General features: G+C 38.3%; 1 protein-coding gene across 2 annotated transcripts in view; it reads left to right on the forward strand.

Annotated features, from left to right (window-relative positions):
• LOC120536814 (apolipoprotein L2-like) overlaps positions 1-25,921 on the forward strand; it is a 29,241-nt gene extending 3,320 nt beyond the window's left edge. Inside the window, exons 2-4 of one of the 2 annotated variants that reach the window (XM_039765315.1) lie at positions 5,250-5,339; positions 21,100-21,198; positions 24,165-25,921. In XM_039765315.1, coding sequence (XP_039621249.1) covers positions 21,140-21,198; positions 24,165-25,125 — 1,020 coding nt within the window. In that variant the 5' untranslated portion in view covers positions 5,250-5,339; positions 21,100-21,139 and the 3' untranslated portion in view covers positions 25,126-25,921. Of the gene's footprint in view, positions 1-5,249; positions 5,340-17,894; positions 19,341-21,099; positions 21,199-24,164 lie in introns of those variants that run through there. The other variant, XM_039765316.1, reaches the window with a different exon arrangement.
• Positions 25,922-27,376: the final 1,455 nt, after the last annotated feature.

A 27,376-nucleotide genomic window follows, 5' to 3' on the forward strand; every position in this document is an offset into this window, starting at 1 on the left:
AGAATACTAAAGTATCCTGAAATTGCGCAGTTGGTAGAGCTGCTGTCTCGCAGTTAGGAGACCCGGGTTCGCTTCCTGAGTCCTCCCTGCATGAAGTTTGCATGTTCTCTGGGTACTCTGGTTTCCTCCCACAGTCCAAAGACATGCAGGTTAGGTGCACTGGCGATCCTAAATTGTCCCTAGTGTGTGCCCTGCGGTGGGCTGGCACCCTGCCCAGGGTTTTTGTTTCCTGCCTTGTGCCCTGTGTTGGCTGGGATTGGCTCCAGCGGACCCCCGTGACCCTGTAGTTAGGATATAGCGGGTTGAATAATGGATGGATGGAAATTGCCTTGATGAGTCTCTGCTGCCCTTCACCTTCTGTGATCAATTAGAGGGCTGCACCTGTAGCTGTGTACTTTGCTCTATATGATATACAAACATTATGTAATGTTATTATGTTCATGTTATTATATAAACTCATGATGGGAGAAGTTGTGCAGGCAGGCAAAGAAAAAACTGCTTTGTGTTTTATAAAATCTGAGGCATAATTCTTCTTTCTTAGTTTCTCTTCATAAAACTCTTCCCAAATTCCAAAAGCTAATTTTAAGTTCACATAGATTTACACTTATCAGTTACTGCTTAGCAGTGCCAATGTTGTGGAGAAATCTTAGAAAAAACAAGCAGAGTCTTCAGAAAGGCAGTCCGAATTTAAGACTTTATTGCACAGCATAAAAAAACAATTACAGAGCACATAAAGCCTGTCTCACTTTATGAAGTGAGCCCCGAGTGTCCAGAGCACCCCGAATATATGACAGTTCTTATCTCTAAATGCCCCCCTTGCAGACTAGGTTCCCAGTATCTACTGTATGGAGGTTCCCGTGATGTTTTCCCCACTCAGCACCTCTGCCCATAACAACCACCTGATGTCCAAGACCTTCTCATAACAACGTTCTTGCCCCTGGAGACACCCCATAACAGTATTCTTTTCATAACAATATTTTTGCTGGCAGGACATATTTGCCATCTGGCGATAAGCATCACCTGATCCCCTTCCACTGTTTTTAAGGCCTAATCCTGGTCTGTTAAGATCAATGGCCTTTCAGTTGTTAATCAACTCCCAACTTAACAATTAAATTGAGATGAGGGGGACCCATAGATAAAAACTAACTTGACTGCCTAATTTATAATTCAATAAGTGATTAATTGTTGCACTAGTGTCCTGTGAGGCTAAGGGTAACGTAGTAAGCGGTTGTGCCAGTGAGCGGTAGTGCACAGCTGCACTGATAAGAGCTAAGCTGCAAAACAACATAGACATGACACAGTGCTTCACACTTGAGAGAAAAGAAAAAAGACAAGCCTTTAAAAATTGCTTCTTTAAGTTCACTCATATGTGCTACTATATCTTATTATTATTATCAATTATCACTAAGCTATATAAAGAAATACTTCTGTAAAATATAAATATATATGTGCATGCTAATATAAAAAGCCCATGAACGTAGACAGCAGCACTGTTAAGTCAAGGCACACAGCTGCCCAGTGGTCTGACTGAGACCAACCTGCTGCTTACGTCACGGCACATGCTTAGGAAAAAGTGCCCTAGCTTTCAATAATCAACTCTTAAGTCCCTGTAGTGTTCAAAGCTAACTAATATCATAATACATTGTGTTTAATTTTATTGCCTAAACTATTAATGAACTCTAATGCTTCTCTTCTAAATGCCATTTAATTACTTATATATTTTATACACTAGCTTACCTTTTACTCACGCAGCCAAAGGCCTTACATGCAGTTTGTTTAGTCTTCGGTCAGTAAGAAGCTCTATTCCTGCAATGTTCAAAACAAAGTTTGCCTGCTTGCTTCCTCAGAGAGCTCATGATGGCCTCGTCTCACAGCTTGCCTGGCAGAAACTCAAAAACAAAGCAAGTATGAAGAACAGGCAGGCAAGAGGCCTCTTTAACAAAACTAATGGTGTCCTTTTAAAGTTGTTTCAGGCCTAAACCTTTCATAGCTAAGAGACACAAAACTAATAATAAAACTCATTGATCCCTAATCAAAATTCTCAACACCAACAGTAAGAGCTTGATTTTGAATCCAATAATAATTAAAATGGTTTTAAAGACTGGGATATAGATCATGATTACTGTTTATAGAGTTTCTTGATAATGAGCATTTGCTTTATCTATCAAAGATTGTGAAATTAAGCTGCGGTGGGCTGGCACCCTGCCCGGGGTTTGTTCCCTGCCTTGTGCCCTGTGTAGGCTGGGATTGGCTCCAGCAGACCCCCGTGACCCTGTAGTTAGGATATAGCGGGTTGGATATTGGATGGATGGATGGATGGATGTGAAATTAAGATTCTTAGTATTTACACCTTTTTTGCTTAAAATGGCTCATAAAAACGGGAAGCATCAGGTGAAAGGCAGAAACTAACTTTTCACACAGTGCCAAGTACATCCATGGACAAAGATACTAACACTAGACCAGTTATGAGTCACAAAACAAATTAAACAAGATTTTTTCAGGAGGTATAAGAAAACAAACCATGCCTGAAGAAAAATCAATATGAACTTTTGTTACAATTGCATTTATCTTCCCTACCATATAAGTCTTTTGAATACCTTGTGGTTACTAAGCAATTTAGAAATCTTTCTTATATAACGTACAGGAAATAGAAAGAGAAATCACATAGGTCAGCAAGCAGTCAAATAGCAGACTACTTGTTGTCACAATGAAAATGGGTAAAGAATGTCTTAAGGGACTGGTAGAAGATTATAACATGTCAAAAATGTGTTTAATGTGAATTCTAGATAATCTTTCACCACATCACAAAACAAAACTCTAAATCACAGACAAAGTTGGTGCCAATTTGTGTTTAGTTAGAATAAGCCAGAAAAGCAGAGGGACATGCAAAGGGCACTATCAATATCCTTATCTTGGGTGACCTATTATGCTCTCACAACAATGCTATCACATGACATGCTCTGATGGACGGCTGAATCCCATGCCCAGCCGGGACGCCCCTGCTGCATATGTTCCAGGGGAGCAACCATGGACAGCTCAATACCTCCCCCGGGACGCTTGGTGGCAGCCTCTCGGGCTGACGATGATTCCCCAACCTCCCGCCTGGCTCCATGGGAGATGGAGTCCTCCACAGCCTGGTTGGGAGCTGGGATGGCCGCTAAGGGGTGCTGCATGGAATCAACAGCCCAGCTGGACAAGTCTTCGGCCCCAGCCGAAAGTGCAATTGGGACCAGGTGGTCAAGCACCTGGAACACTTCCGGGTGGGCTATAAAAGGGGACAGCCACCACCACTTGATAGCCAGAGTCGGGAGGAGGAGGACTAAGCTTGGTGAGGAGAAGTGGTGGATAAAGAGAGTGTTTGGTGGTGTTGTGTTTGGCTTTGGGACTGTGTTGGACTGTGCGACACGGGGAAGACATGTCCCACGGCTGAAGAGCAAATAAAAGCCTGTGTTTGTTTTGTACATGCCTCTGCGTCAGTCTGTGCCAGGTTGAGCCCTATACAGCATCCATATTACAATGCATATTATACTAATTCTATAATAACACCATGGCAACCTCTCCTGAAAATGCCATGAAAACAAAGATGACATCAATAAGACGCACATTATTTTAAGATATTTAACCTTAAATTAAACTAGTAACACTAAAAATGTATTCAACAACCCTAAAAACATAACTTTAGCTTTATACAGAAAATCAGAAAGAATGGCAATTTTAATATAAATAATCGTCGCACTTGCAGCTTAAACAGGGGGCATGGTAGTGTGGCCGAAGCTGTTTTCAAATGGCATGTGGCGTGGGTGTTTCCTCACTTAAGTGCACAGGTGAGGGATCATCCATGTCTGTAACTGATGCCAGGAGCTGCTAATTGCCGCATTTGTGCCACGTCCCTATTATAAATAGTAGAAGCGTGACTGTGGAAGGGAGGCAAAAGAAAGAGAGGAAAAGAGAGAATGGAGGTTAAAAGTGAGAGAAGAAGGCAGGAGGTGAAGGAGTCGGTGCGGGAGCAAGAGAGAGCAGTCTTGTTAGGTATGAGAGGCAGCTGGGAAGATATCCCCTGGAATGGGTGTTTGGCCGACACATGGGGGGCTGAAAAAAGCGGTCGCTCCAGCTGAGCGGTTTTTAGGAGTTGGAGTGACCGCCAGTATGGAGGACCTACTGCGGAAGGCAGCAAGAGTTGAGGAGGCTTGGGAGGGTGAGCCTCAGAATGAGTGCTCTGGCCATTGGGGAACTCAATTCTCGGTCCAGAAGGATGAGCTCTACGTTTTTTTGAAAGGAGCCCACTAATACCAATTTGTTCTTTTTTTAATTAATGATATATCATAGACGCATATTTTATTATACCTGCTTAACTTTTATCGACATTTATCTAACTCTATATTTATTTTTTGAGTATCAGAATGTAGTTTAAGTTAATTTATTTTGGTTTCAATAGATTATATTTTTCATATTTTCGATTCTTGTTTTATTTTTTTCACTTCTTCCCATCCCCCCTTTTTGTTACTTCGCGCCCCTCCTAGGGGGGCCCGCACCACAGATTGAGAACCACTGTCTTAGACCAATACTGCTGCCCCTGGTTCATGTATTTTGTTTCTAAGGCTTCTCACTTGAAGAAGTAAGCATTTTATAAATGCAAAGTTACTTAATGTACTTTGGTCAGAGTTTAAATGTTTGTGTAGTACACTTTTCTGAAGATCATTGTTCCTCAAAGATTTTTCCCATTTTCTTGTAGATGTAGCCCATCTTGGAAGTGTTTCAGTTGAAAGGCCTTCCTGCGAAATGTGAAAAGTAACACTTTGTTGTTCGCACCACACCTTCATCCACACATTCTGACAAGAGTATTAAGTTCTGATGATGTAGTTGTTTTTTTCTGGTTCTCGAGTTATCTCATAAGAAATAATTGATTCAACTTGTTTTTAAGATTCCCTGAATTTTTTTGTGCAAGAATTATGCAATAGGGTCTCCAATTTTATTTCTTCCAACATGAGGCCCTGCACTTGTTCTCACCAGTAACTGGTCCACACTTTGAGTGATGTGAGAAACTCTTGCCCCTGGTAAGCTGCACACAGCTGCTGAGTCCACCTACAACTAATACTTTATTTTTCTGCCTCAGTTTCACTTAAACTTGATTTTGAATCAGAAATAAACTCCACTTTTTCAGGCTTTTCTAGCAGAGTTTATCTTTTTGTTATTCAATACAACTTTCATGGTAGCTTTTTAGCTTGTATTTAATGAACTGTCTATTTTAGGTGAATTCATCTGCAATGTTTGGAAATGTGTGCGCAACACAGAAGTGAAGCACTGAGAACTGCAGTTAACTCGACAAACGAGGAAACAGAGTAAGACTTTATTTTTTTCTCTGTTTATTTAAATTTAAAATGTCTCGTACACTGATTATAAAAAGTATTCACCCCATGGAAGTTTTTGCATTATATTGTAATACAACATTGAATTACAGTGGTTTGCATTCGGCTTTTTTGACACTGATCCATCCGCACCGATCGATTTTCACATTGGCATTGGAAATCAAGTGCCCTTTCATGTTGTCAAAAAACCCAACTTAAACTCACTGTGATTTAAAGCTGTAAAATAATAAAATGTGAACACTTCTGTGAGAATTGATTTTTACTGTTAAATGTGATTTTCAGTATTTAATTATATATTGATCATACTGAATGATTTACATCCTTGTTAGCTGTAGCTGTTAACTATTATCCTTTGTCTTTAGCATTCATAGAAGGCATTTTGATGAAAGCCTATTGGTCTGTGACCCAGTCCCACTGTTACCTTTGTAAAAAGTTACAGTAAATATCGATAAGAGAACCAGTGTAGCAGAATTCTGACATTGAGGGTCCATTTATCAGTAAATTGCAAGGACAAGAGGAATGAACCTAATCACTTTCTTCTTAAATTAATATTGTACTTAAGAAGTATAATCAACAGCTGTAATTGAGCTATATTCTTCCATGCACTGAGTTGCTCCACACACATGTATCAATAAAGGTATTCTTGTCACCATGAACTGGTTTAATGAATCTGACTTTGACATTTCCAAGAGGGTGATTACTTTTACAGGAGCTGTGTATGTGATTGTGTAATGTTTATCTAATAAGTTTTAAGTCAGTGTGGCATCTTCATCTGCCCATGTGCTTGTCTGTAAGTTGCACTGTTCCATCTATAAGAACCTTTTTCCCAGTTTAGTGTATATCACATTTTTTATCTATTAATACATAACTATTAATAACCCTGTATGGGGAAAAAAGTGTAGCAGTGATCTACAGTATATTACAGCCTCATGGAACAGACATCTTGGGTTTAAATCATGACCCTTGACTCTGTCTCCGTGAAGTCCAAAAGTTCCCCCTGTGTGTTTTTGGTCATCACAGCATTTCAGTCTAAATTAGCCCTTTATGTATGTTTACAGGAATGTATTTTATAACTGCCTCTCCATCCAGGATTGGTTTCTTGTGTTCAAGGATGTTAGAATGCTACTAAAGTTCCACAAAACCATGAACAAGATTGCCTGTGTCTGAGAGAATTATATTATGTTATCTATAATACTTATCTGATGATACTTTAATCAAACTTCAAACTCTTTACTCAAGCAGGTTTGGATAGTGGAGCTTCTCTCTGCCATGATTGCTGTAATTATTGAGATTCTGCAGTTTATACTTCTAAAAGAACAGCATCAGTTCTCTGTAAAGCCATGTCAGAAAAGAATACTTAGTCAAACATAAACTGAAACAGCTGCTTTAGAAGTGGAAGTAATTATTTTAAAGAAACTTGTTGTTAAGACTGGGATATAACCAGTCATACTAACAACTACATGAGGGCTTCTTGTATAAAGTAAATTGCCTTAAATCAGCGTTTCTCAACCTTTACGTATTTGCGACCCGAGTTTTCATAACAGTTTTAATCGCGCCCCCCCTAACTTTTTTTGAAACCCTAATTAAATTTATTCCTATATTTTTTGCTGCCGATACACAGCTACAAATTTTATTATACCAATACTTTTATCGACATTTATCTAACTCTATTTTTCTAGTATCCGAATGTAGTTTAAGTTAATTTGTTTTGGTTTCAATAGATGTACTTTTCATATTTTTGATTCTTGTTTTCTATTTTTCACATCTTTGCGCCCCCTTTTTTGTTACTTTGCGCCCCCTAGGTGGCGCGCCCCACAGGTTGAGAACCGCCATCTTATATAATACAATAATTAAAATACATTGTTGTATCCAGTGCCTAGGTCAAGTTAATTGTCTTTTATTTTATATTTGTTCTGATCTAGTCTGTAAGGGACATCCATACAGAAATGTTATTGAACACTGTAAGAGTTCAGCTACCAAGAAATGAGAAATATGCTGTTAAACAGGGATCCAAAGAATCAGCAATTTAATAAAAAAACAAAGCCAATATTGTGATAAGCAGGAGCCATCTTTCTAATATAAGTGCCCAGGTGTATCCTGCCATCAATATCCAAAACACATTTTTTAAAAGCTAGCCATCTTTCCATTTTTACATTCACAAAATATCTTCTTAGAAATCTATTTTTGTTAGCGTCCTTGCAATTTAAGATGAATTGGCCAATGTATTTTTTGGATTATTTTTTTTTTTGCTTTGCGAAGCACTTTGTCATGGTGAGTCTTGTGAGGAGTGCCAGTCCCAAGTGTACAACCAACATAAAGACACTTGAACACTGACAATAAATCTGACTGTTGTAAAATAAATAGCCTCGACACACAAAAAAGGTTTGGGACAGCCACCTGTATTCCTGAAGCCTGGCTGCAAAAAAAGCAAATAAGTAGCACAGATGTGTACAGAGTCGTGTCCAAGACAGAACTGAGGTTACGGAAAGTTGTCTTGTATTTAAGGTAGAAAGGCAGAAGTGATGTCATTGGAGCCCAGAACCAGAAGTGACGTCATCCTTGGGGTGAGAACCAGAAGTGATGTCGTCAGGCTGAACCAGGCAGAATTTCCCATATCTGGTCTGCAGAGATAAAAGAGGAAGGTTTAGTGCGCCCCACCACCCTCTGGCCTGGCGTGGAATTACCTTTGTTTGGTCCATTTGGCTGCCTCCTATGCGCACGTGTGTGACACTGTATTTGTAAGCTGTGTGAGCAACCTAGTGTCTCTGGGGGACACCATGCAAACCAACTGACAATACAACGACTTCACAAAGGCTTCATACAAAGATGCTTCCATTAAAGTCACTTGCTTGTTTCATTCATTCTTTAATTTTCAAAACATATTTATTCCATTAAAAGATTTTGAGAGGTGGTGCCTCAGAAGGGTTCCTCAAAATGGTTCCTCAGAAGGAAGTAAAAGGCAGGTACAGACACTGGACATGATGCCAGTCCATTGGAGTCTCACTTACAGACACAACACTCATATTTGACAAAAATCAATCATCAATGACATAATCCGCCAGTATTTTGAAGGTAAACTGGAATGTCTAGAGTCACGCTGTAGATTGTACACAGACAGTGAGGAGTTCAGAATTTGAATTTTTCTTGACTTGTGAAGTAGCTTTGTTAACCTCCACACCATTATGTCACCCCAATTAATTCAGTTGAATTGTCTAATTCCTATTTGTTAAACAATCCCATACCTCTTTCCAAGTTGAGCTTTTTTAAATGATGTACACAGCACAATGTTATATTATATAAAAAATGTCATGTCTCTTAAAGATTAGTGATAGTATTACAACAGCTACAACAAAGAAAAATGACAACGGCATGCAGGTTAGGTGCATTGGCGATTCTAAATTGTATGTGCTTGGTGTGTGGGTGTGAGTGTGTGTGCCCAGGGTTTGTTTCCTGCCTTGCACCCTGTGCTGGCTGGGATTGGCTCCAGCAGACCCCCGTGACCCTGTAGTTAGGATATAGCGGGTTGGATAATAGATGGATGGATGAATTTATCATATTTAAGGAAACAATCATCTGTTGGTTAGTATGAGTGACTATTCAGTAACCTTATGACATTTTGATTGAAAAACTTCCCAAATTTGGAGTTCTGTATTGTTTTTGTAGTGCTTTGTGACTCAGTGCTAAGCAAGTGCCGTAAACACAGAATTGAAAGTGCAAAAAATATCTTCACGCTAAGCCAGTGGGAACAAAAATGGGGGCGCGAAGATGTGAAAAAAAGAAAACAAGAACCAAAAATATGAAAAAACATCTGTTGAAACCAAAACAAATTAACTTAAACTACATTCTGATACTAGAACAATCAATATATAGTTCGATAAATGTCCATAAAAGTTAAGTAGGTATTATAAAATATGCATCTACATTTAAAATAAAATGTTGGGGGCGATTAAAACTGTTATGAAAACTCGGGTCGCAAATACTTAAAGGTTGAGAAATGCTGCGCTAAGCAAAAGAAAACATCAAAAATTCAAAGCAGCTAAAACAAACATGGGAGGAATGGGAAAGAAAAGAAGTTAAAGTGTTCTGATAACATGTCAGGAATGCATTAGTAGTTTCTCTATGTTATTTACATTTGATGTATTTTATAATAACATGCATTCTTGAAGATTTAAAGCTTGCTAATGTCAAATATTTGGAGTAGCAGTTTATTTCCCACTGGTGGATAGCTATCATGGTGTGTTTGGTATTACAAAGGATTCTGGGCTCTGGTCTTGGCATTTCATGCAGTTTTTACTCTTGGTTATACACATCTAGATATGTTCCTCAGCATGAATCACATACTGGGAAGAGAAAGGGGAGAAAAAAGTAAGCACTGGCTTTCATTTGTGATCTGATAACATGTACAGAATGCATTAGTAGTTCCTAAATTTCATTTACATTTGATGCACTTTTTAGTAGCATATGGCATTGTAATTGTATGACAACTTTGTGTATTGACTTTTCAATGGACACCTCCATTCTTGAAGTTTTACTCAAGAAAGCTGCCATTTTATTGTCAGGGACACTGCTTTTTACCAGTAATGCTTCTCTGGCTGGTCATCACAGACACACTTGAAAAAAATGGTAAAATATGAATGTTAAGTTCCTTAAAGGAAACACCCATGATCAATTTGTAAAGTATTCATTAGGATCAACTTCTGATTTAGCCTTTGGTTTGTTTTTGACTTCTATTTTAGCTTGGTTTTGGTAATTGATGTAACAGCCTTCCATGTAAAAGGCCTTCATAGTGACTCTGTATACCTGGCCATAAAATCTTCTGCACATCTCTACTGCTCTCAATAAGAAAAGAGTCTGATCAGTCCTGGTGCTCGATCTTATTTGAATGTAGCACTATTTATTGGCATACTAAATGTTTTGTATTTAAAATTTAGACCTTTTTCTGTGTTTTGACTATTTTTGCTTGTTTATGCATGATTTTCCAAATCCTTAACTCCTACTTGATTTTTTTTGGTTAATTCTTTTTGATAGTGGATCTATATTACTAAACAAAGGTTGTATATGTGCACGGATGCCAGAGGCCAGCAGCACCGAAAGAGCACGTGCACATAGCCCCAGAGTCAAACCCAGCAGCTTCCTAGAGTCAAACCCAGCGGCTTCCCAGAGTCAAACCCAGCGGCTTCCCAGAGTCAAACCCAGCGGCTTCCCAGAGTCAAACCCAGCGGCTTCCCAGAGTCAGTAGGTGGCGCCCAAACAAACAACACAACCTGTAAACTAAACTTCAGATTAGTGATGGGCGGAGTGAAGCCACACGAAGCATCAAAACGTTTGAAGCAATTGTGTCGGAAATCGTATCGAAGCTTCGAAGCATTTGACACTCATCTCTCTAGTGACCCCTCCTGACCATTTTCATTAACGTTACACAAACTCATGATCCACTTCAATGACGTCTGTTATAACTCTTATTGCTTTTATTTTTTCGCTACTACAGACTGATAACGAAGAGAAGGGTTCGTCAGCAACTTCTAGTGTCTGATGTCTAAAAAATATAAATACTGTATATATATATAACTAACGCCGACAAGCAATGTGAAAAAAGACAGTTGTGATTAGTTATTCAGAACACGCTTTTACTCACATTGCTTTTTGGAAATCAATAATACAAATCAGCAACAGATCTGGGAATCACTGAATAGTGAAAATGTTTAATGACGAATGTCTTGCGCATATACTGGTTTAATGACCACGTCGGCTTTAGTGAAGCATTTCTTAGCCTCTCTGATATGATCGACATGGGGTAGAATAGATTCTGGATTGTTATAATACGTGCTGCCTTACGCAGAATATGCTCATCAATTTGTTACAGATTCTAGGTGGACACTATTCCACACCAAGGAATAAGGTGCCCCATGTAAATCGTTCATAATGTCTCCAAAATATATTTGTTAACTTTCAGACAAGTACTACTTAACTCTTTTATACAAAATCCTTAGTTCAACATATGCGAGCCCCAACTAGGATTTGAACTCAGGTTAGCGCACCTTATCACTGTAGCCCAGACAACCGCTTTTACGCTTTGAGCCAAAGCACTTCAGCACACTAGTTATTGACCAAATCGACTGCTGACTGCGCAGATATCAATGACGTCATTACGCTAGCGTGACTCAAAATCATGTGATGGGAGCATTTGAAGCAAGCCTCGAAGCGGTCCTTCGATGTCCAGTGTAGTGATGGGAAGTTCGGATCATTTTACCGACTCGGACCTTTGAGTCTCGTTCAGCAAAATGAACAAATCATTTTTCGAGTCATTTCGTTCAATTCTGTTTCCGGCTCAGACTGCATAGATTAAGCTTATGGGGCTGTCACGTGATGAACAAACGACTCAAACCCGAAGACTCGAGATGAACTAATCAATTCTGTTTCCGGCTCAGACTGCATACTAGGTTAAGCTTATGGGGCTGTCACGTGATGAACGAACGACTCGAAAAACCCGAATACTCGAAACAAGTGAATCAATTCCAATACAGAAACTATAGGAAGTTGCGGAAATGGGCATGCGCGACTGAACGAATCACTACTCGTTCTTCCCGAGTCACATTAATGATTCGTTCAAAATGAACGAATCGTTCAAGAATGACCCATCACTAGTCCAGTGCTTCGATAGCTCGACACAGTGTCGAAAACTGAGTATCGAGCGGCCCATCACCACTTCAGGTCACTATACAACTACTGTCCGAACGCAAACTCGCACACCACCGCATATATAACCTTCGTTTAGTAATGCTTGTATATATGCACGGATGGCAGAGGCTAGAAGCAAGCCGTACACAATACAACCGCATCCCGAATGCGAACACCACCGCATATACAACCTTCGTGTGTTATGTAGATCTCCAAGCTGAGATCAGAGGCCAGAAGCAAGCCGTGCACAATACAACCGCCGCCCGAACGCGCACACCACCGCATATACAACCTATTGACGTTGACCAGATAAATAACCAAGTGATTGGATTGCTTCCTGGAGAAAGCCACGTCTTTCTAAGTACTGACAGTGTTGATTCTGAACACGAAACTGAGCATGGTAATTTCCCATTAGAATATTTAAACACCATTAGCCTGGCTGGATTACCACAACACAATCTTAACCTTAAAGTTGGGACAAAATTACCTTTTAAAATTAAACAACGCCAATTTCCCATTAATGCTGCATTTGTCAAGACGATCAACAAATCCCAAGGACAAACCATGAACAAAGTAGGTATTTACCTGTCTGAGCCTGTATTTGGACATGGACAACTTTATGTTGCTGCCGTTCGTGTGACGTTAAAGTGAATGTTTTAACTACTCCATACCAGGGAGAACTGATTCAAGGACAGGAAAACATCTTTACCAAAAATGTTGTTTATAAGGAAATTTTTGATTAACTATTTTGAATTTACCATTTTATCAATTTTTTGTTTCCAATTTACTTCATTTAAACCTTTGCACTCCGATATTTGCTTTACTTATAAGTGCAGCAACTCAAAGACATTTTGGACTTAAATGATATAACAAGTATATTTCAATTTTAGTTTTAATAAAATGGTTAATTTTAGTACAAATATATTTATTTAATTAAATGAAAACTTTCCCAGGACGCTCCTACCCTCCATCATTTTTTCATCCCTCCAAAGATCGGAGGAAACAGAAAGTGATGGCCATTCTTGGATTTGCGATTCTTTAGAGAATCGGGGGTTTACTGGTTTCAATATAATCTAGACATTTTTATGTTGCCTGTCATGGCTACACTTTAAGCTTCTGCTTTCCCAGATTGGCCTTACACTTTTGGCTTGTGATGCTCATCAATGATGTTATTATATTGTACAAATCTTCACCTGCAAGGCTCAGTTTCCTTCAGAAATTTAGTTCTAAAGGTCATGTTCAAAGTCTCACCACCTTTCTAAAAACAAATGTGACTCTTCATGCCATTTCTAACAGAATGTAGTAAATATGCAGGTATTTTTGCTTTAATAAAGATTTTTGCATATAGTGGATTTAATTCTTATGTTTCTTTTATGTATAGGGTGGTCCAGATCTAATTATGCAATTTTCATTACGCTATAACTTATTAAGTTTATTACATAGAAAATCACTCGAAAAATCCTGGACCATTGAGAAGTGTGCAAACCGACAACATGAAGAATCGTCTTCCCGCCAAACTAGAATCGTCCCCACATAAATTAAAGTCATCCAGATGATCTGGATCTGCATAATTAGATCTGGACCACCCTGTATTGAATAGGAAATAATAAAGTCACTATTTCTACAGTCTCGATTTTCATTATTTACGTGATGTCTTAGGACTGGTCACATGACCATGATGTCGCACTTGTGATGTCACATGACACCACTTATACGTGTAGAAGCAATTGTGGTTTTAGGTTATAATCTCCTAATCTCCTCATCCTCTTCGTTGTAGTAATCCTCAACACCCTGTGTGATCATAACACAGAAAAACAGGGATAACAAGAAGGAAAATGAAACAAACATTATTATAACCAATGGTACGCAGTAATCAAAAAGAAAAATATAACCACTCTTAAATGTTTATCAATTCATTTTTCCAGTCCCCTTTTCTCACTGCAAGGTAGTGAATAATCAGAGCCTAAACAGTGTTTAATTCAACAAAAGGATCAACCTTTTGTTCTCACCAGGATGGAAATTAGGCAGTGGATGGACAGATTTAGGAAAGGACCAGGGGCTTCATGTATAAACAGTGTGTACACACAAAAATGTTGCACACTCCCATTTCCATGCTCAAATCGCGATGTATAAAACCTAAACTTGGCGTAAAGCCACGCACATTTTCACGGTAGCTCCAACCCTGGCATGCAAAACTTCTCCACTCGGTTTTGCAAACTGGCGGCACCCAGCGTCAAAGCAGTGCTATTGTTCCAGTGTGGTTTCCCTTTCTTTTTTAGATGCACATCCCAGACGCGGCTTTATAAATACCCTGAAATGAACCGCATATTGTTTATTAGCTTAAGGCATCTAATTGTAATTAACCTGTAGCAATATAATTGTCCATGGAATGGCCAAACTATTCTAAATACAATAGCATTACAATATACAATTTAGCATTGTTCCTCTCACTGCACCACTCAGACTATTTATACCACTGTATCTGAGTGTGGAATCACAGCTGTACAGCAGCTGATTGGAAAGAGAATTATCAGTATACAGCATCAAGCACATGCTGCCTCAGCCATGCTGTCTATTGAACTGCTCTCATACAACAAACGCTTCAGAGCCTTTTCTGTACTGACCTCGTGGTTCAGAAAAGTTTCTTCCCAAGAACTCTAAATGCACTCAATCAGTCCATCAAGTGCTCCTTATAGAACTGTTTGTACTTGCAAGTTTACAGTGAGGTAATTGTACTTATGATACAGTTATAATATTGCACAATCTGAGCCACTTTATAAAGCGCGTATTTACATATGATGATATAATTTTTAAGATGAAATGCAGCAAAATATGTTTATTACATTATACAGATAAAATGTTAACATCATTTAAATAATCTATATTGTTAAAAATTAAACGTGAGGAAACGGTGGCGTAGCACTAGCTAGTTCTGGGATTGTTCCTGCCTCACACTGTATTCTTGCTGGGACTGGTGCGACACTGGAAGGATAGATGAGCAGAATAATTAAACATGTACTACGAAGATATTTCAATGTTCCTTAAAAGTTTTGAAGAATTGTTGTTCTAAACTTACAGATGGCTTAACGTCCATTACAGAGCTGATTGTATGGCGATTGGTTACTTGGAAAAAGAAAAGAAAGGACAGGAATTGGGGGAGGGGCGGCACGGTGGCGCAGTTAGGATACGCGGGTTCGCTTCCTGGGTCCTCCCTGCATGGAGTTTGCATGTTCTCCCCGTGTCTGCGTGGGTTTCCTCCCACAATCCAAAGACATGCAGGTTAGGTGGATTGGAGATTCTAAATTGGCCCTAGTGTGTGTTTGTGTGTGTCCTGCGGTGGGTTGGCACCCTGCCCAGGATTGGTTCCTGCCTTGTGCCCTGTGTTGGCTGGGATTGGCTCCAGCAGACCCCCGTGACCCTGTGTTCAGATTCAGCGGGTTAGAAAATGGATGGATGGATGGAATTGGGGGTTACTACATTTAAAAGAGACAGCACTGCTGCAATAAATTATTTCATCGAAGGTTGCACACGGCGCAGCAAGCATCTTGCATGAGGCTGTCTCTGGACAGGGCGCTAGCTCGTCACTATCACTGTGCCACCGTGTTCCCATGTTTAATAACATGCATTAAATCATATCATTAGGAAAATGATATCAAGTATACATCTCAGTATTTTAATTATTCAGAGAGCTGTAATATCACGAATGTAATGGATTCGGTGTCCTGTTGGAGGAAGAGAAAGCCCGTTTAAAAAGCACGTAGTGATTCACACACATAGAAGAACAAATACAACACAAATCATTTAACGTGTTACTTTAGTTATGATGGTAGTTGAGAAACCAGTAAATTAAACGATTTAAAGATGAAGTTTACGATGTTCTACTTTAATGACAAAATAAACTACATGATTAAAGTGGAAATTTCAAGATTAAAGTTGACATTTCAAGCTTTTTTCTCACTATGTCCGTATTTTTTTTCTTTTCTCTGTACCCTAATAAGCTTTCATATGACACTCAGACAGTGGGCTACGACTTGCCTTTTCACAGCGACTTTGATAGCTGACAACTTCTTTTTTATTTCAGGCACCGTGCGACTTTGTGAACTTGAGCTTTCGAGTTTCTCCGACACGTTATGTCACTCGATCAACTTCCTTTTGTTGATCATACCAATGTTTAAACCAACAAATAGTATGTTTTTCCTTTGCCTCCACTTGGGATTCACTGAAATTCTTCTATTTTCCCCCGTGCTTTTGCTATTGTCTTTTCACAGAACGCTGAGCTTAAGGGCTATTTATATTGATTTGCATATTCAAGGAGGCGTAATTCTGGAAGGAGACGGGGGGGACTCCAGGCGTGTGCACGTGCGTTACTTTTCATGCTGACTGGGATTTATTTACCGGAAGAACATGGAAGTTGGCGAACACACAGATTTATGCATCTGGATTTTTTTGTACATATGCACATTTCCGCTTTTGTCCTTATGCCATGTTTTAGTGTGAATTCTACACACAGCATTATACATGAGGCCCCAGAAGATAAAATGCAGTCCAAATTTTAACCAAGGGTCTAAACCAGCAGGACTAAACGAAGCTCCAAAACTCTAATAGCTAAATAAAACTCATAATCAAGAGACATGTTGTGCTAAGTTCTTCATTTCAATAAAAAAAGCTCCAAATCATAAAAAGTTTTCAAAGTCAAAAGAAAACCTTACCAAAAGTTTGATAACCCTAAATTAAAAAAAAAAAAATGCAACTATGTGCATTTTAAAATTATCCACAACTAATGCTGACCTTTATATCATCACAATAATAATTCTGCATGCCACGCAACTGTAATCTTGTGATGCAAACAAGGTGGAAAGCACAAATAATAGACCTTCCAAAATTCAAATAAAAAAGTAGTGTATAAAAATAAAAATAAGACATGAATTCATTTCTGCCATGTTTAAATGAAGTCAAATGTAAACATTAGTAACATAATTGAACTCTCCACATGATAAAAAAACGAACTATATCATAGGTATCTTAATATGAGCAGTTTTTGATGAAAAATTAAATAAAAGATTTACAAACTTATAAGAATCACAGAGCACTCTCCTCCATCAAGGTTTGGAGTGTGGGAGAAAAACACATGTGGAAGAACAATATAGACACTCTATATTGTAAATGCTATACCGAGGTACTCACTGGACAAATATTTGAACCAACTGCCACAGAGTTATAATGTAGCCATTGTAGATGCCACTCAGGCTGGATGGACATCCCGGCCAGGAAAGGAAGCAAACCTGGAAGAAAGAAAAGGACAGGCAGCCTCTATAGAAGCAGAGAGATCACTAGGGAACTGTTATTTATATATTTCTAAACCCATGTCACTATCATTAGAAAGAAAGAAAGAAAGAAAGAAAGAGAAAGAAAACTACAAAATTTCTGCTAAACTAATATTGCAAGAGTAAAATCTAATTTTTATGCTAATATAAGCAAGACAAACAACTGAATTATACCCTTCTGTTAAACTGAATTGGTAATCAAAATAATGTTTCAAATCAATCCAAATGCTTTTACATCTTATATTGTATAACTTACAAAAACAACTAAACTAAAGTTATCTATCTAAAATTAAAGTGTTCAATTTAGATTACATTTAAACAGAAGCACCCATAAATCTGTAAAACAAACTCCACAACTTTCACGTCTAACAACCTGCAGCCACTGAGCACCACTGTCCCAAATGTGGCACCAATTTTTTTAGTCCTCATGAGTTTTCAAGCTTGAAGTGTCTTCCATCAGGCATGGAACAGAAATGTGCAGTCTTATGATAAACCCAACATGACTTCCTCTTCTGTCTCCCAACAGGGTGGAGTTGGCTGAGGCTGTGAGAAACTATGTAGATGATACTTTCAATTATATTACACTGATAGAAAAATATGAAAACAACTTTTCTGAATGGTGTAATTTACAAGAAAAGGAAAAGATTGAGATTCAAGACATTTTGGAAGGTGTGAGAAATCTGAACAGAACACTGGCAGATGCAATGCAGGCAAAGTCAATGAAGACCTTCATGAAGTACAAACTGACACCCAACCTAAAGTGCTACACAGAAAAGGAGTTAAGGAAGAAGCTTCAAAGAGTTTTAGACAACATCTTCAACAGTATGCCAGGGGTCAGAGAGGTACCGGAGGCCATTGAGAAGCTGTCTGTCACATGTCCTGCAGTCTTTTGTAAGGCAAACAAGTTACTGAAGTACCCTGAAGGAATGAATGAAAAGAAAGTCCATATGTTCATTAGAATGGCAAAAGAGGTGGCCCCTTATATGGTGAACTTCCGAAGGGATGTCAGGGAGCTTTTCAAAGATGACCTTGAAAACGTGGAGAACCTCGCTTATCAACATTCCCTCTATGTGCAGTTACACCGTGAGCTACATTGTAGAATCTTATCAAGAAGTGCTCATCAAACTGATTATCATTTTGTCAGATCTTTTCATTATATTTATTTGCTTGTTTTTGTGTGTATCTGCGTTTATGCAGTCTTCAAGACCATGCATTGTGAAAAGCATTTTGTAAACCCTGGAATTAAAGACCTGCAAACAGGTTCTGAGTCAAAGCATTTTGTAAACCCTGGAATTAAAGACCTGCAAACAGGTTCTGAGTCAAAGTGCAGCCATATTTGGGGTTTCCTGGTGATCTCTGTTCTTGTGTGGGTTCTTTCCCATTTCTTTCTGAAACAATAATAACTGATTTCAAAATGTTATCAGCAAGCACAATTGTGTAAAAGATTTTTTGCTGCCTAATCAAATGTTTCTGAAAGAAATTGTATACTACAAGCATACTTACATTATATTTTATACATAGAAAATTATATTTTCTGTAAACACACAGGTGTAAAACTAGTAAGAAAATGCTACAGTTTTAATTGAGGCCATATATATATATATAATTTTTAATATGTTTTTAGACATATATTAATATTTTAGCAGCAGAGAAGTGTATGCAGATAAAGTCGCATGCCCAAATTTCAGTACTCTGGACCATAATAAATAATGTCTCGCTTTTGCTCACAATGAAAAAAAAAGGTGCAGATGAGATGAAAATCCATGTGTTGAATGAAACACAAATTATCTATTTTTTTTAATGAAGCAAATCTCTTTGTTTTGCTAAAAATTCAAATTTGCATGAATCACTTTGTTCATCACTGGGTATGGGTTATATATTTATTTTGCTTATGATGTATCTTTTTCTTTTCTATAGCACCACTTTCCCCCTGCCTTCTCTTCACTTTATTAACTTTCTAAATAAAATAAAATTCGCCTTTTAGATATAATTTTTGTGTGTGTCTTTATGATCCACTCTTTTCCTGCATATCTGCAATGTAATGGTATGTACCTGATACTGTGTGGTGCCATAACACTGTTTAATTGAACTGTGCTTACCCCATAAATTGTAAACATTAGTTAAGATTGAAATGCTTTGACACATGCAGTTTCTGTATAACTGGATGTTTCACCTTAATGTTGATTATTATTATTATTATTGTTTGTGATTTTATAAAACAGCTAGCCATTCCCTACGGCTCCACCAGCGTAGTAGTGAAACAGAACAAACTTGACGTCACGCTTCCCCCTTTCCTCAGCCCGCAGCCTCTGTCATGTATTAGCACAAATATGTCACTCCTGCAAGTGAACTCTGATTCTTAGCATGATGAGAGAAGTCACAAAGTAAACCGGAATGTTCAAGTAAATTCTAGAAAAAAAAACAGATCTAAATCCATTATGTAGTTCTCTAGTTCGCTAGCAAAGCGGATGTAAGGTACACCCAAGGTTGGTGCGTGAGTGAGGAGGGCCCTTCCCCTCGGGCAGCAGCCTCTGTCTCGGATTTGCGCAAATAAATCAGTATCGCAAGCAAACTATGATACATAACACAATGAAAGAAGTCGCAAAATCAACCGAAATGTTCAAGCAAATTATAGAAAAAAACCCAATCTTCATCTGTTAAGTAGTCCTCTCATTTGCTAGCTAAGCAGATGTAACATACACCCCGAGGCTACCACATGAATTAGGATGGCCCGCCCCCTCCCCTGTGAGTAACTAAAATGTAGAAGAAAATTGCAAACTCAGTTTTCGGTGGACATTCAGAGGACTCCGGTAGCCTGTTCATGACTTCTAATATCACAGTCCATGCTGGTGTTAAGTCAGGTTCCAAATGAATTATTATTATTATTTCTTCTTCTTCTTGGTAATGGCAGATTGGGATCATGAATAATGATCCATTACTGCCATCTTTTGGATTGCCATCTACCTTTAATTATCTATTATAATTATCATTATTTACACTAATAAAATTTATGATGCATTTTGAATCTTTAACATATTTAATAAAAGCTTAAATGACTACTAAACCTGGTTATATTAACAACTATTTCATTTAAAGTACTAAAGTGGAGTCCTTTGTTTTTAAAATTTTCAAATAGCTTCTGTCTTGCCATACAACACTATTCAAATTTCCTTATTTTAAGGTTGCCAATACAATAATGGTATTATTATTATTATTATATCTGTGACAATATATACAGTATGTTTGCGTTCTTGGTCTTGCACATTTCTGGAGAAACAAATCAACTAAATGCACAAAATAATGAATTACCGGTTTGAATTGGCTTGTGACTATCAAGTTAAGTGAAAAAGAAAACACCCACAGCACCCACTGGTCTATACGATCAAAGTCAAATTGAAGCTTTTTATTATTTATTTATTATTATTTGCAAAACAAATGTGGTATTAAAAGTCAAGAATCAGAACTTCAGCATAGTTAACAAATAATTATTGAGAAAGTACAGGAACACAACCATTTGTCATTCTTTGCACTAATAGCAATTATTCCAATAGCTCATAAAGATATATATTTTAAATATCATTATTATTATTTTGTTTAGTTCGAAATGGGAGCTAATATGCTATATCGTTGACTTTTTTGATATTATCAGTTTTTACTTCCTTCAAAGAGTCATTCATAAATTAGTTTGGTTAATGGTCATTATCTATCAGTTTTCTTATTCTTACTTCCAGGAACTGAAAAATATAGTTATAACAAGAAAAGGAAAAAGAAATGGATGAAGCAAATATACATACTAGTCTCTTGCATTTTCAGATCCTGCAAATTCTCAGGTAAGTTTCAATCACTATGTTTTATCAAGGGGCACATAATAAATGTAAACATATAAATAATACATTCAGTTGTATTGATTATTTTTGGAATTACAAACTGTTGAGAAACTCCGCTTTACTGAGGCTTTGTTGAATCTGCTGTAGCCACTAGGGGATGCTCTGCCACCACAACCCAGACACAGACAGGCAGGAGACAAATTTGCCACAAACCACACGTTTATTTACAGCATCTACATACACAACGCAAGGCACAGCACCGTACCAACACCATTCAGTCCATTCTTGCCAGTCCTTCTCCCTCCACTCCTCTTCAGGCTTTGTCCTATCCTCCCAACTCTGGCCCCTCATGGAGTGAGGCTGCTCCTTTCTATAAGGCACCTGACAAGCTTCTTCCGGGTGTGGCGGAAGCGTGGCCAAATTAGGCCCTGGAAAGGTCCATGTGCCCCCTGGCTGTGGCTGAGTCCATGGTCATAACTCGTGACCACATTGAAAACCAAGGGGGCTGCCCTCTATTGGCCCAGGCAAGAAACTGTCCCGGCCATCCACCACACTGCTCAAAGTTTACCTTTTGAAAATTAAATTTAACTGTTTTTTTTTTTTTAATTTGCACTTTGCCATAACACTGTTAAATCTATTATATTATCGTCACTAGATCATAATGGCTCAATCACCTTTACCCTTTCATTTCTACCCTGATTATTGCAAATACTTTAAATCCTGTAAACGCCAAAAGTGACTTTACTCCATTGGGCCTTTGAGCAAGGCCCTTAACCTGCAATTTCTCCATCCTGGGTATATCGTTAATCTGCATCCCATCCTGCATGTAGGCCCTCCAACCTGCAGGGAAAAACCTGGGGATTGGTGGCAGAATTAGCACTCCAGTCACCAGAAAAAAACTCACACTGGTTCCACTCCACCTGAACTAGTGTGGTGCTGAGGTGTCGACGATTGCATGGCTGCACTTGGGTCCTAATCTGGGATATTGAGGTGGTTTGTCATGTGGATGGTGTGGCAACGGGCTATATCAGTGTGTGCTCCTAACTTCCTCCTCCTCTTCCTTTTATTGCAAATTACTAAGTCTAGTCTGGTCTCCCTCTGATTGGTGATTTAAATATAAGCCAATTACATCAAAAAACTGTTTTTGTGCTCCTCATTTTGTACGGTTAGCCCCTATGACTATAATATCACCCTCTAAACTTGCCTTTTTAGCATTATTAAAAGGTGTACATTTCATAATACTCTCCTAATACAAGGTCTTGATCCCTAGCACTGTCCAGTCATATCTAAACATCCTCTCAAAGATGTAGCTCATCATCTAATTGATTGATGATACCATAGAATTTTTAAAGCCTGCTCAATCCTGAGCAGGGTCACAAGGGGTTAGAGCCGGTTTAACATATATAGTGACTTTTATGTTTTTCCTTTCATCCTAAATAATCTATTACCATCTACAGTATGTTATACTCCTACCCATCTCTATTATTTAGATATGTTTCTGTTACTCCTATTATATCAAAGTTGTGTGCAGTTACATATAATTCCAGATAGCTAAACAAATACATGGAAATTGTAGGTGAATATCATAAAGTGGCATCTCATTGTACTTGATAAACTTTAAACCATATCACAATATGCAAAATTCTAAAAACCTCACACAGAAAAACCTTTTAATTAAGTGTTCAGTTTCCTCCCACACCTTAATTCTTGCATGTTAACTGAACTGGTGGCTCTAAACTGACTTATAAACTGATTTTTGAGTGAGTATATGGGTGAGTGTGCCATGGGGTACACTGGTTCCTTTTCCTGTGTTGCATTGTGTCTAGTGTTTCCAGAAACACTGCAACCCCTAAAACTGAATTAAACTGGTGTTCTGCAGCAAATGGCTGGTGGGGAATGCAAGAAAGCAAAATTTTCAGTAATTCACTTAATCAGCACATGATATTCTGTATTTCAACTCTTTTAGGGCTAATTTTGTTTTGTTTCTTTTCTCCCAGGGCTGAATATTTTTCCAAAAACTAACTGTTTTTAAAAAACTGCACAAAGCAATTTTTTAACATATCAGATCAACAAAAAATATTTACTTTTGACAAATGTTACTGTCTTGCATGTTGTATGAGCCTGCATACTATATGATTTCACATACATATCATATACAGTTAGGTCCTTAAATATTTGGACAGAGATGGTGTTTTTCTAATTTTGGTTCTGTACATTACCACAATGAATTTTAAATGAAACAACTCAGATGCAGTTGAAGTGCACACTTTCAGCTTTAATTTAGTGGGTTGAACAAAAAGATTGCATAAAAATGTGAGACAGGCATTTTTTTAACACAATCCCTTCATTTCAGGGTCTCAAAAGTAATTGGACAAATTAAATAACTGGAAATAAAATGTTCATTTCTAATACTTGGCTGAAAACCCTTTGCTGGCAATGCCAGCCTGAAGTCTTGAACTCCTGGACATCATCAGATGCTGGGTTTCCTCCTTTTTAATGCTCTGCCAGGCCTTTACTGCAGCGGCTTTACTTTCAGTTGCTGTTTGTTTGTTGGCCTTTCTGTCCGAAGTTTAGTCTTCAACAAGTGAAATGCCTGCTCAGTTGGGTTAAGATCAGGTGACTGACTTGGCCATTCACGAATTTTCCACTTCTATGCTTTAATAAACTCCTGGGTTGCTTAGTTTGCAGTTATTATAAAGTGTTACCGTTTACATTTTGCAACTCACGCACACGCAAGGATTAGTTGCCATGTCAATGAGTCTAACATTCCTCCAAGTACAGAGGGCATGCCAGTGATGTGACAGTGAGTTTTGTCGCCATTAACAGCTGATTGTTGCACTCTATCCCAGGATGTCCACTTTTGTCGACATTTGCCCTTAACCTCTGCTGTTGACAAAAGTCAACATTCGCCCTAAAAGAGTTAATGCTTTAAATTTTCATAAGACTTCTGCATTTTTATCTCATTATAGGGAAGATCCTGCAATCAGGTGCAATATCATATATTCAGACATTTCTGATGCCTTCAGGATGCTATTTGAGGCAACAGAGGAGGAGCTACGCTACTGTTTAGGAGAAATTGAGAAAACCGCTGATGAGATGGACACAGTGAAGAAGAATGCCGCCATTGTCAGTGTGGCAGGGAGCACCGCAGGTGTGATTAGCGGTGTGTTGTGCATCATTGGTCTGGCATTGGCTCCAGTCACCTTTGGTGCATCTACTATCCTCACTGCTGTTGGAACTGGGGTAGGAGTAGCAGCTGGAGCTGCTGGGGTAGGTACAGGGATTACTGAGACAGTCCTTAATCGAAAAGACAAGGAAAAGGTCAAGAAACTCCTTGAGAAATATGCCAAAGCTTTGAATGAAATACAAGATTTTTTAGGAGTTGAACGTTTAAAAGACAATGCAAGTACTGATAATTTAAGTGAAGATTCAGATAAATCTGATGCTGCTATAAAGGCAGCTTCTGTTACTGCAAGAATAGCTTCACGGGTTCCTCTGATTGTTGATGACATAGCCAGAATGGCAGATGCAGCAAGTGATGGTGCCACAGCTATAGGCAGAGATGTGGATGGTGCTGCAGATGCAGCAGCTATTGCATCACGGTCTGCCGTAATAGCCGGCGGAGTTTTAAGTGGCGTTTTTATTGGGGTCGATATTATCAACATCTGCTCAAACGGCTATGACCTTGCAAAAGGTCAAAAAAATGTATTTGCAAAAGCAATAAGGAAGACAGCTGGACAACTGAGGAGTGAGCTGGATTCGTACAGAGGCCTTTATGAGGACTTTGAAAAGGGCAGCGAGTTAGCCTGGCTATACAAACAAACTCTGGATAAAAAGCAAATCATGCCTTCAACTTTATTTTCTTCTTCAGATACTTTATTTAGGATTCTGTTAGTTGTGCTCTGTTTTATCATTTATATTTTATTTTAGTTGTGGCAGTAATCAAAATGCCAAGAATTAGTTGAACTTACAAAATTAGGCCAAAGGAAAAATTTTAAAGTCATCATAGCAGGAGCAAATCAAACAAACAGTGTAATCAAAATGATCACATAAAATTCAATTTCTCAGTTGCTGTGAATAAAATTATAGGATGTTTCAGTGTAATGCTTTCTTTACCCTTTAGCCATAGGATAGCGCCCTAAGTTCGTAAATTCTATTTCCCTAAACCAATTTATAGAAAACCCCTTTAATTTTAAGTATGTGTTTTAGAGGATAAATTGGAATCCCTTAACTAATACCTACTTCCCAGTAATAATTTGCCAGCTGTTTCACAATTAGTAACTTGTAACACAATTCACAATATAAATATGTTCCCAAACCATATCAAAATTTATTGAGTAAATTGGAACAATATCAAAAATAAATAAATAAATACATTTATAGTTAAGACCAATCAAAATTCCCACCAATCATAGATTACAGAAATTATAAAATTCACACAAGTTTCAATATATTTACCCTTCACAACAAATACCTTATAAGTTCAGGCAGTGTACTATAACCTTACAAATGTACCTTTTAGCTATTTGCTTTTACCAGCACTTAAAACATCCCACTGATAATAAAAAAAACACAATAACCAACTCTATAATATGAGCAAACTTAATTACTAAAACCTCGCGTTAACTTAACAACTTTAGGGGCCCACAGACACGCACATACTCACACACACCCAAGCCAGCGGCCACCAAAATAAAAAAATAATATTTACACAAACTCCCCTCGTTGCAGGCCTGGTCGACGCTCGGGAACGTGGTGGCCAAAAAACAAAACGTTGCTCGTTCACTCTAACGAGCCAACATAAAAGGTCACAATACTCACAAATAAGTGAAGTGAAAACCAGTGTCCATTGTCCAAACACAGCACTACCACGCTGTGGAAAAGTAATGGAGTTGCCCTGCAAGCAGGCTCACTGCAAAACACTGCAAACGAAACGAAGCTAGTCCGTCCAAAAAGGGTGGAACTTATTGTTTTTCCTCCGTGCCTGAGGAGCAGCCAGGCATTTTTTTTTCACCTGGAGTGCTACCTCCAAGTCTCCCGTGCCTCTTCGCAACCTTGACCCCCTCGATTGCCTCTCCCGCTCAACTCCAACAACCCTCCTCTTTTTTTTTTTTTTTCAATTTTCCCGCTTCTTCCTCTCTCGTCCAACCAATCTCACAGAACACCGCCTGGAGCTCTAAAGCCTCCGCAAATCACGTAAAACTTTTTTTTTTTTAAACAAAAACCAAAGTGAAACAACCAGTAAACATTATTATGGGGAATATTATATTATATTATATGAGCCTAGGGCTACACCAGTTACACAAGAATTTAATGAAACATGTCGACACCACACTGACCCATCCAGAAATCAAACTTTGGTGCCAACAATTGTGAGTCAACAACTGTAACCATGGCACAAACCTGTAGTTCTCTTAAATGTCTTGTAAAGCGCTTTGAGCTACATTTTGTTGTATGAAAATGTGATATAGAAATAAATGTTATTGTTGGTTCTGGTCAAGCAGCATGGAGACATTCCCCTACTAATATGTTTGTATTTAACAAATTATTCATATTTCCCTTCATTCTCTTCTAAGCACTACATATAAGCATACATTCTCTGTCTCCTGTTCCTTTTTTAACTTTCTTGCTCTTCTCACCCTCACTAGTTCATCCTTTATCCTGCTCACCTTCTGACTCCAAAGTAAAGCTACGACCAGTGACTCCTTCTATTGTTACTTCCATAGCCATGATTATAGCATTACAATACAATTACTGGGACCACCTTAAATCTGCCCACCCCCCCAACATAAGCTACATGTATCTCTGCAGTTCAGTAACCCAAAAATATTTTGGAAGTGTTAGGTAACTCCTGGTTATCCTGACCACCTTAATAAATTGTAGAATGTCATGTGTTCTGTGATAGACCTCCACAGTGCCAGCTGTTGACTCAACAGCCTTCACTTAATATGTTCAGTCCTCCATGGCCTTCTTCCTGTCTCATTGCCCATGGAGTAATTTTTTTCATGGCGTTTTTCGTAAACATATGTCCTTCCTTTTCTGATGGTATTATAACTAAATGTATGGTTAAGCAACACAGAGCCCTGTTCCTACTGTCTGCACCTCACAGCTGACATAAAATAGAAAGAGTTGAATGAAAGACTGCAAACTTTGTAAAAAGATATGCCAAATAGTTTCTGTA

The sequence above is a fragment of the Polypterus senegalus genome, chromosome 10, assembly GCF_016835505.1.
Source record: "Polypterus senegalus isolate Bchr_013 chromosome 10, ASM1683550v1, whole genome shotgun sequence".
NCBI classification, from domain to species: Eukaryota; Metazoa; Chordata; class Cladistia; order Polypteriformes; family Polypteridae; genus Polypterus; species Polypterus senegalus.